Source organism: Opisthocomus hoazin, chromosome 31 (genome assembly GCF_030867145.1).
Source record: "Opisthocomus hoazin isolate bOpiHoa1 chromosome 31, bOpiHoa1.hap1, whole genome shotgun sequence".
In the NCBI taxonomy this organism is placed as follows: Eukaryota; Metazoa; Chordata; class Aves; order Opisthocomiformes; family Opisthocomidae; genus Opisthocomus; species Opisthocomus hoazin.
Genome location: NC_134444.1, coordinates 4,219,237 through 4,230,372, shown reverse-complemented (window position 1 = coordinate 4,230,372; position 11,136 = coordinate 4,219,237). Strand labels below are relative to the sequence as shown.

Genomic DNA, 11,136 nt, shown 5'->3' with positions numbered 1-11,136 from the left:
GATAGTAATTTCAAAACATTCTTCCTTGCTCTTTGCTGCTATCAGAATATCATCCACATATTGCAACAATGTTCCCTTTTCCTGGTTCTGTTTCTTCCATATTTCGAATTCTTTTGCCATCTGATTCCCAAATATCGTCGGGCTATTTTTGAATCCTTGTGGAAGTACAGTCCATGTCAATTGCATCTTTCGTCCTATTGCAGGGCTCTCCCATTCAAAAGCAAATATGCTTTGACTTTGTATACCCAGAGGTATGCAAAAGAAGGCATCCTTTAAATCTAGTACAGTAAACCATTTCTGTTCCTCTTTCAGAGATGTCAGTAAAGTATAGGGATTGGCTGCTACTGGGTGTATATCTTGAACTATCTGATTTATAGCTCTTAAATCCTGGACTAGCTGATATTCTTTTCCTCCAGATTTCCTTACCGGTAATGTAGGAGTGTTATATTCTGACTCGCATTCTATCAAAAGTCCATATTCTAAATATTTCGTGATTAACCCCTCCAATCCTTTTCGAGCCTCCCACTTAACAGGGTATTGTTTTTGTTTTACCGGTTTGGATCCAGGTTTCAAGGTCACTTTTACCGGTTCTGCCAATTTGGACCGTCCCGGAACTTCATTTGCCCAAACTAAGGGCATTACTGTGCTTTCCACCTCTTCTGGAATTTGCTCCTCCTTAAAAGAATCCCGTAACATAAACACTCTCGCCTCTAAGGCTTTTGATTCTGGTATTAATAATTCAATTTCTCCATCTTTAAAATTTATTCGTGCCTCTAATTTGCTTAATAAATCTCGTCCTAACAAAGGCAACGGACATTCAGGCATATGTAGAAACTGGTGAGTTACCCACTGTTTTCCCAACCTAAATTTCAACGGCTCTAAAAGGCCTATTTTCTCTTTGCCCTGTCACACCAACAACATCTACAGATTTATGACCACATTTCCCTTTACATGTGTTTAATACCGAATAAGTGGCCCCTGTATCTACTAAAAATTTTACTTCCTCATTCCCTAGCTTCAATGTAACCAGGGGTTCAGCTGGGGTTGACTCCCCCGGTCCTCTTCACGATTCCTTATCCAGAGTCATCAGCTTGATTGCACGGAGAGTCGGACCTAATTCTCCAGCTTTAGGGCATTCCTTATTCCAGTGCCCGCGTTCCTTGCAAATAGCACACTGATCTTGTGCCAATTGGAGATTCACCTTCCCTCTTTCTCCAACAGTTATTCGTCGTCCTCTTCCTCTACCTCTCCCGTTGTTTCCAGTTAAGGCTGCTAATAATTTTCCATCCCTCCTCACCTGTCTCACTTCCTTTTCTTTCTCCCTGTTGTTATACACAGTCCAGGCTACTTCAAGCATCTTTCCCAAATCTCTAGATTCAGGTCCTTCTAATTTCTGGAGCTTCTTTCTAATATCTGGGGCTGATTGACCCATAAATATGGAGGCCAATTGTGTTGCTTCTTCTGGCTTTTCTGGATCCAAATTCGTATATTTTCGGGCACTCTCCTTCAGCCTCTCCATAAAGGCTGAAGTGGACTCATTTAGTTCTTGTCTCACCTCATAGATTTTTGACCAATTTATTGCTTTTGGCATCATGTGCTTAACACCAAATAAAATCCACCTTTGATGTCTAGTTAACATTCCCCTGGATCCCTGCTGATTTGGGTCCCATTCAGGATCTGAGGATGGGAAATTTTGATCCACTGTTCCCTGTAAATCCACTTGAGCATGCGCTCCTTCCACCAGTTTTCTAGCAGCATTCAATACCATTTTCTTTTCAGTGACATCGAGCAAAGTATCCAATATCACTTGCAAATCATTCCAATCAGGGTCTTGGGTTCTAATTATTGTTTCAATAACCTTCGCTACCCTTTCAGGGTCCTCCCAATATCTGCCTGCCACTTCTTTCCATGACCTTAAATCAGTTATTGAAAACGGAACTTTCACTACTACTGGACCATTATTCCCTACCGCTTCTCGGAGAGGAGCTTGTAGGGGAGCCGGTTCAGCCACCCCGCCCCATCCTTCCCCGTGTCCTTCCTGAAACCGGGCTCGATCCCCCTGCCCCCCTTCCATAGGAGGAGCAGAAAGACTATTAGCCTACAACTCCCGATCCTCCTGATCGCCCCTCCATCTCCGGCGAGGTGCGACCATCAATTCAAAATCATCCTCCTCAGACTCATATTTCAAACATTCCTTGCCAACACTACAAGCAGCACAACATTTCTTCGAACCCTTTTCACATTTTCCCTTCTTTAAAGCCATCACCATTGGACCGCGTGGATGTATCCCACACTGCCGTTGCCATTCCGGATGATTTCTTAATGAGAAAAACAAATCTACATATGTCATCTGTTCCCATTTACCTTCCCTTTTACAAAACAACATTAATTGCAAGATAGTATTATAACTCAGTATCCCATTCTTTGGCCAACTCTCCCCACCATCCAGAGTATACATCGGCCACCAACGATTGCAGTATTCAATCAATTGCTTCTGAGTCAAAGGATCACCCCCCAGATCCTTCCGGTGTTTCAGAATACATCCCAAAGGTGTACCCCGTGGGATGGGTTTTTTACTCAGAAATGTGCCCATCTCCCGAATGACCAGTGGTTGTGATTGTGCACTACATCACAGGCACTAGTCAGAGGGACCCCAGCTCTTGTGGGAGCTCCCTCTCGGATCCCAGCTCCCTGCCGGAATCTTGAAGACTTCAGCCTCCTCAGCTGAAGCCTCCCCCCTTGGGGCCCACTCCACCGGCTTTCACCGAGCAGAGACTTTCCAACCCTGCGTGGCTTTCACTGCGACTTACGAGCAGCCTTTAACCCACGTTACTTATTAAAAGAATGCCTTAATTTAATTCCAGGGGACTGACTTGGAATCCTTCGGTCCGGGGATCAGAGGTTCTCCTCGAGAATCCCTCGATGCCGGCTGGAGGTCCCGTGATCCCACGGATCCGTCGGTATTCACAAGCGGGGTCCCATCTGGGTCACCAGAAACTGTCACTGAAAATCCGGGAATAAAACCTCGTAACACCAATGGAGTGTTAAAAGGCAGCATTCTTTATTGCAGCGCTGGATGCACGGGGCATCATTCCACCGAACGTGCATACCCCATACCTTTTCCGTGCAGTTTATATAGATCAAAAATACACAAATTCATTAGGTTTCCCAATCCACCTATACATATGCATAACTTATCCCTTTCATATTAAAATCCATTCCAAGAAGTCATTTCCATAGAAAGGTGGGTGGGTGTCAGGAGGATGGGGCCAAGCTCTTTTCAGTGGTGCCCAGTGACAGGACAAGGGGTAATGGGCACAAACTGAGGCACAGGAAGTTCCGTCTGAACATGAGGAGGAACTTCTTCTCTCTGAGGGTGACGGAGCACTGGAACAGGCTGCCCAGGGAGGTTGTGGAGTCTCCTTCTCTGGAGATATTCAAGACCCGCCTGGACAAGGTCCTGTGCAGCCTGCTGTAGGTGACCCTGCTTCGGCGGGGGGGTTGGACTAGATGACCCACAGAGGTCCCTTCCAACCCCTACTATTCTGTGATTCTGTGATTCCGCCCCACTGTGTTTGCGCAGTGCCTCCTAGTGGTGGTCGTCAGGGGTCCCAAGATGAAGGCCCATTCTCTTCATCACAGTGTTTGCTGATTGACCTTTGTTTCTGCGCAAACTCAGTTCTCTTCTGGCTCCCATCCACACAGTAGGGTCGTCTTGACTGGTTCTAGGCGACTTCCAGTTTTTATTACAAACTAACCTCTCCGTTTGGAGATGCATGATTCTCTGCTTCGGTTAATTTACTATAAATGCACCTGCAGCTATTAGGTAATGCTATTTCTATTTATTATTGTTTAACATTAATGGCTAACTAGAGTCTCTGTTCCTACTGTTCCCAAACCTAGTGTCCAGATGGGTTGGGCTGTACAAGGGACATAGTAGCAGCATTGTTCATGTTTATGGTGAACTGACTCCATCACCTTGGCTACAGCAGTAACAGGACAGTGCTGTAAGGGAACTGCTTCTTATCCTTGATGATGACAATAAACTAAAACTCTTTAATTTCCTTCCCAATAGTTGTTCGGTATTTAAGTAATTGTTCTAAGTTCTCAGTAGCTAGCCTCTCAAATGAAGTTCTTAGAAGAGTGTTTTTCCTCTCATTGCTACCTCTCTGTTATCATTTAAATCTTACAGCCCTTAGACACATTCGCCCGTAAACCTGCCAGCTCCATGCAGTTTCTCCTTATTTTTGTCCGGAGGAGGAAATGAAGCAAGGGAGTTTTTTCTTTTATAGCCGAAGACAACCAGGTTTGTGCAAAGGAATGGAGAATGGCAAAATCTTCCTGTACTATGCAGATACAACACCATTACCTGCCTTTTCAGTCTCTGAATTCATAACTCTGTAGCAGGGAGCGTGGAAGCTCTCAGGTCCCTTCATCTGCCCTGCCTTTCAGCATGTGAAATGAAACTAACCGAGTCAAAAAGTTGGTTTTATTTCTGTTCACAACATGAAACATTGCATATGTCAGCAGATTGACCCATACACCCAAAGAAGAATCACGCTTTGCTGGACAAAAAGCACAGCTGTCTCCAGGAATCTCAGGAGGCAAGGCATGGTGGTTCCCAGGCTCACTAAGCTGTTCAAAGCCTCATCTGTGCTTCTGCAAAGGTGGCTTCAGTGCCTGGCTCATCTATAGACTCTCTACATGGATGCTGACATTTCTTGAGTGACCTGCTCTGAAAGGATTAACATGGTAGTCTGTTAGTTTCGGAGGGGTATCAGGGTAGTAAAAGTGCAGAACTTGGCGTTGGACAAATGAAAAGGGAAGAAAAGGATGTGGTCAGGGCTGTTTGGGGGCACCTGTGGAGCAGCCCTGCACCTCCTGTGAATTACTTCTGGGGTCAGGGAGAACATGGGAGTTTTCTGTAATTTGGAAATATCAAGAGCAAGGAAGGGTAGCATCATTCAGGCCGGAAGGGACCCCAGGAGGTGTCTCAACCAACCTTCTGCTCAAAGCAGAGTGAGACCAGAGCACTCAGGGCTTTATCCAAACACACCTTGATTGCATTCCAGGACAGACGCAGTGCACATTCCCTGGGGATAAAGCTTCCAGTGCTTGACCATCCTCATGCTAGAAAGGTTTCTCCCTATAGCTAGCCTTCATGTCTGTTCTTGCAGCACATTGCCGCTTGTCCTTGGACAAGAGCCCGACTCCATCTTGCTGGGAACTGTACAATGCTGTTGTATGTCCCCCACAAGATCTTCACTTCTCCAGGCTGAACAAGGCCAGCCATCTCAGCTTCTTCTCACATTACCGAAGTTCTCCCATGCTGATGGCTTCAGTGCTGCTAACTTGATTTGGTTTCAGTTCATCATGGTCTCTCTGGCATAGTGGGATGTCAAAACCTAGGAGAAATATTTTGGATACCATGTAAAGAGTGCTGAGCAGACTGGCTGTGCTCCTGCTCATACAGCCCAAGATGCTGCCTTGTTTGCTGGTGGCTCATGTTTTGCCTAATGAAACCCAAAAAACATAAGATCCTTTCCCACAGAGCTGCTAGAAGCCTGAGCAGTCCCTGGGCTTAATCATTGCCGGGTCTTAGTTCACCTCAAGGTCAGGACTCATTGACTATCATGAGGTTCCTATTGCGTCATCCCTCCAGTCTCTCAATGTCCCTTGGGATGGCAAGCTGGCCTGTAGTGTAGTGGCTGCTCTCCTCAATGTGATGTCTTCTATAAATGCTGTGAAAAAGGACTGTCTCATCTCTGGGTCATAAAAACACATTGAACAGGGCAGGTTGCAAGACAGACCCTTGCAATTCGCTACTAATTACAGGTCCCCAGGGCGAGTATCAAACATTGACCATGTCTCCCCATGCCTGACCATCCAGCTGGTTTTTCTTACCCATCATCTACTTATCCACCCACACAGACCATAAAATCCTGTCCTGGACACAAGAATGTTGTGGGAGATGATGCTGAAATCCTTGCTGACTTGCAGTTAAAAGCTGCTTCCCAATGTCCAGACCAGAAAGAAAAGAGGATGGCCAGGCACAATCTGCTCTGGGTAAACCCAGTCACCTTCTCTTTCTGACATGCAGAAATGCGACCCAAGCACAAACGCTCTGGGGCACAGCCACTGGTTTCTCTTTTAACCTTTTCTGAAGTACTCAACACTCATTGTGATTCCCTGGAATTGCCTTACAAGTTTAGAATGGTTTGTCATTTGGGCTGTAACTGTGCTTGGGGGGTGCTGTCCTTGAAGACCAGCTGTACCAACCTCTGCCACCACACCTTGGCAATGGGTTCGGTCAGTGCCACAGCTCTGTCTCTGACATTAACACTTCAGCTCACCCCGTCTGTACCCCTGGCTGAGGGCATTGCTGCACATTTGGGCTGAAAAACAGATGCTGTCCAACCAGGCACACTCATATTTGATGTAAGGAAACCTGGTTCCAAGGGTCCAAGACCCCATGTGTGTAAAGGTTTTGTTTCAGAGCAGAGACATGGCATGGACAAAGGAGAGCTGAATGTGTTTCTAGCCCTAAAAATACAAATCCAAAATGAAATGCCAAAATTAACTCAAGTGAAGTCATCCTCCTCCAGCTTCGAAGAAGAGATATTTCAATGTCACCTTTTTGGTGTCCTGCCTAAATAGGAGAGAAAAAAACTCATTCTCATGCCCATCTCCTTTTCTCCTGGAATAATGACTGCTGGTCGTAAGCTTCTCTCCCCAGCTGAGGAAGGGAACATCAGTGATTCCTTCAGCCTGTTTCACAGCAGGTTCCCCTGGAGCCCCAGGAACATCTCAAGGGAGTCCAAAGGGAATAGAAAGAGAGATGCCTTGGGCTGGTCCTGTGCTGCTGAGCTGGGCTGGGCTCCTGGGGTGGAGGGAGCTCATAGCAACAGGACAGTGCTGCAGAGAGACAGCTGTGTCCAGGAGCAGCTCCTCTGCAAAGCACAGCACGGCTGAGGGCACTGCCTGCAGACACCGAGGGGAGAGGAGTGAGGCAGAGGCAGGTTATAGGCAGTCAGGAGTGGGAAGACCTTGAGCTGAGACCTGAATGGGAGAGAGCTCTTCACACCCGTCAACATGGTAAGTCACTGGATGCAGAGCAATGCAGCTCATGTTCCTGATGGCATCTGAAAAGCTGGCACACCCTACAGTCTGTGAGATCAGGAGGACTCTCACAGTGACTCCAGTGTAGAGGAGGAGAATGTGCTCCTGAGCAGGGCTTCCCTGCTGCTCCATCAGAGGGACAGGGCGTGACAGCTGCCTTCTCCTGGGGATGGCTGTAGGGGTGTGAAGGTGGGTGTGCAGATGGGGGTGCACAGGAGAAGATGCAGGTGGAAAGATTGACTCCCAGCAGGGCAGGGTCCTTCAGTTGTGGAGAGGGTGCTGCATGGGTCAGGGCTGCTCATAGAGCCAGCTCATGCCCAGGTCATATCCAAAGGGACTTTTCAGGAGTACGTTCAGTGCAGGGGATTCCTGCTGGAGTCTGTGCTTTGTTGAATCTGTGCTTTCTCTTTTCTCTGGCTCAGCTTGGCGGCAGTGGAAACCCATCTGTGCAGGTCAGAGCAGGGGCTGAGACTCTTCAGCCATCACACTGAGGTTTGCTAGGAACCTCAGCAAGTGCCTTTACCCCCCACCATCCTGCAGATAAAACCAGCATCACCTTTCCATTTTCACCAGGGTTTGTGTGACCTGTTCTTTCAGCCCTGCACACACAGAGTGGTTGTAGAGCAGAGCTGTGCCCACGGGGACTGGGATGGGATCTGTGAGCATGGGCAGGGAAGAAGCACGGGGCCAAAGAAACAAGTTCCAGCAGGGACAACTCCAGGCAGTGGAAACCTGGGTAGGGAGGTTGGGAAAAGCCTATGGAAGTCCCGTTGCGGGGGAGACCTGGGCACCTCTCAGCCATGCCTTTCAGGATAGACTCCTTCCCTGAGCAACACATCTCTTTTCTTCTCTCCCACGTAGCAGAACCCTTAGCTCGTGGGGTCTAGGCTATTAGTCATTTCCTCATCCAGCAGACCAGCAGAAGAGATGAAGTGCATCTCCTCTGCCATGTGCCCAGTTCCCACTTACCAGGGCCCAAGGGCGACTGTCCTGCATTGCTGATGTCTGGGAGATGGTGTGCAGAGCTGGGTAAGGGAAAGGTTTCCTGAGTGCCCACCTGTGCCTCTCCCACCCTTGCGGAGATGCTCTTGGAATTGCTGTCAGGCTCTCTGGGAATGTGAGTTTCAGCTGCAGAGTCAGGCACAGACCTTGTGAGTCCTCCTATGCAGAAGTGCCCACAGCAGTGAGGTGTGCCAGCTTTCCTCTAACATGTGAAGCTCTGGGCAATGCAGTCCAGGAGGCTGGACTCTCCTTTAATAAGCTGCCATGGCTAGGACTCCTGGTTATCTCCTTGGGGTGTCCATGCAAGCAACATGCAGCTTCCAGGGGACAGTATGATCCATGTGAATCCTTGGCTAGAAGTGGGGAATAGAGGTTTTGAGAAAAGGATAGTCAATTCATGGTCTGCAGTGGATCCTTCTGCTGTCAGCAGTGTCTCGTTGCTTTTCAGGGTAACATGGGAGTGTAATCACCCTTGATCTTAGAACGTTGCAAGTGCAGGGTGGCTGGGGAGAAGACGGATGCACAAACCAGGTCCACTATCGTTTCCAGCAATCCCTTTGCTGGTAAGATTTACTTTGTTCTCCCTGAAAGCAGCAGAAAACCTTTTCCAACTGCCTTTTGCCATCCCTGTTCCTTAGCACCCAGTGCTGCAGATCAGGGCTGACTCCTCAGCACTCAGCAGGCAGCACCCCTGCTCATCACAGCACACTCAGCCAGAGCAGACAGGAGCTGCAGCCACGCAGCTGAAGGCAGGTCTGCTAGAAAAGGGAAAAGGGGTGGTGTGTAGCAGTGGGGGCGAATCTAGGAGAAAGGGCTTTGACTTTTCTCAGAGAATTGTACCCTAACTTGTCACTGTCTCTTTCTTTCTGGACAGTGCTGCATGCTGAGGGGAAGCAAATGTCCAACAGCAGCTCCATCACCCACTTCCTCCTCCTGGCATTCGCAGACACGCGGGAGCTGCAACTCTTGCACTTCTGCCTCTTCCTTGGCATCTACCTGGCTGCACTCCTGGGCAATGGCCTCATCATCACTGCCATAGCCTGTGACCACCGCCTCCACACCCCCATGTACTTCTTCCTCCTCAACCTCTCTCTCCTTGACATGGCCTCCATCTCCACCACTGTCCCCAAAGCCATGACCAACTCCATTTGGGACACCAGGGTCATCTCCTACGCAGGATGTGCTGCCCAGGTCTTTTTCTTTCTCTTCTTGATTGTAGGGGAGTATTGTCTCCTCACTGTCATGGCCTATGACCGCTACATTGCCATCTGCAAACCCCTGCACTATGGGACCCTCCTGGGCAGCAGAGCTTGTGTCCACATGGCAGCAGCTGCCTGGGGCACCGGATTCTTCAATTCTCTTCTGCACACTGCCAATACATTTTCACTCCCACTCTGCCACGGCAATGCTGTGGACCAGTTCTTCTGTGAAATCCCTCAGATCCTCAAGCTCTCCTGTTCAGACTCAGACTACCTTAGGGAAGTGAGGCTTGTCCTGGTTAGTGCCTGTATAGCAGTTGGTTGTTTTGTGTTCATTGTGGTGTCCTACGTCCAGATCTTCAGGGCCGTGCTGAGGATCCCCTCTGAGCAGGGACGGCACAAAGTCTTTTCCACGTGCCTCCCTCACCTGACCGTGGTCTCCTTGTATGTCAGCACTGGTATGTTCACCTACCTGAAGCCCTCCTCCAGTTCCTCCCCATCCCTGGATTTGGTGGTTTCATTTCTGTACTCAGTGCTGCCTCCAGCAGTGAACCCCCTCATCTACAGCATGAGGAACCAGGAGCTCAGGGTCGCACTGAAGAAGCTGATTTGGTCAGTTCCCCCTCTGCAGAAATAAGCTGCCTGTGTCTCTTCAGAAGAGATTTTTTAATTAATCTCTGACACATCCTATACATGGAGCATTTTTTCTGTGGCAATACTGTTAGTCCAGGAGAGTCTGCATCCACTCAACTTCCCCAGAGGCCCAAACCACATTGTCTCACCTAGAGGACTTTGTACGTTGCTCTGGCAGGACAGTACAGCTGGCCTCATGTATTACATATCTGTAATAAAAGAGTATTTTCTCAGTACCAATATTTGAATCCTGGGCTCTTCTTCCAAAGCTGAGGTCAGGATATCTCACGGGTGGGTGTCAAGAGGATGGGGCCAGACTCTTTTCAGTGGTGCCCAGTGACAGGACAAGGGGCAATGGACACAAACTGAAGCAGAGGAAGTTCCAGCTGAACATGAGGAAGAACTTGTTCACTCTGAGAGTGACAGAACACTGGAACAGGCTGCCCAGGGAGGCCGTGGAGTCTCATTCTCTGGAGATATTCAAGACCCGCCTGGACAAGGTCCTATGCAGTCTGCTGTAGGCGACCCTGCTTGGGCAGGAGGGTTGGACTAAATGACCCACAGAGGTCCCTTCCAACCCCGACCATTTTGTGATTGTGTGATTGTGTGATTGTGTGATTCTGTGATTGTGTGAACAGGCTGAAGTAATCGCCCCTCCGACCATGTTGAACTTTGCTTCTCCGTGTGTTCAGGGCTGTAGGGCATTCGGCGATGTGTTAGTGGATGAGCCTGTGCAGATCCTTCACATGTGGGTGCCCATTGCCAATGGACATGATGAGTGATCCACAGAGATCTGCCTGGGATTATGTCCCTGTATCTTTCACGAGCCACTGTCCTTCAGGCAGCACTGCCATCTCAGGGCAATGCCCAAGATGACATCCCTGGTCAAGAGCAGAGCTATTTCTGCATGCACCAGTTTGGACAGGCTTTTCTCTTACTGGTGTAACAGGAGCTGCCTGGGGAACCCTCAGGGCAGGAGCCTTGTGCTCGGGAGAGAGACTGGTACAGAGGGGCTGTCAGCTTTAGGCAAAAAGATTCTCTTTGAGTCAAGGCCAGCAGACACAGGGAGACGCTGGCCTCTGTTTCCTCATGCCATGGCTGGTCCCAGCCCTGGGACTGATGGGGAGCCTGAGACTCCTCTCTGTCCCTCAGGACCTGCTGTGCTCATCAGAGGGGCTGTGGG

The 11,136-nt window shown here is 48.9% G+C and overlaps 1 protein-coding gene across 1 annotated transcript; it reads left to right on the top strand.

The window, feature by feature from the left end:
- Positions 1-9,018: 9,018 nt before the first annotated feature.
- LOC142365079 (olfactory receptor 14J1-like) lies at positions 9,019-9,957 on the top strand. Its single transcript, XM_075445523.1, has one exon. The coding sequence runs from the start codon at positions 9,019-9,021 to the stop codon at positions 9,955-9,957; it is 939 nt and encodes a 312-aa protein (XP_075301638.1).
- Positions 9,958-11,136: the final 1,179 nt, after the last annotated feature.

Excerpts from the sequence above, each read along its gene's own strand:
- LOC142365079 (XM_075445523.1), top strand. The coding sequence starts at position 9,019 with ATGTCCAACAGCAGCTCCATCACCCACTTCCTCCTCCTGGCATTCGCA.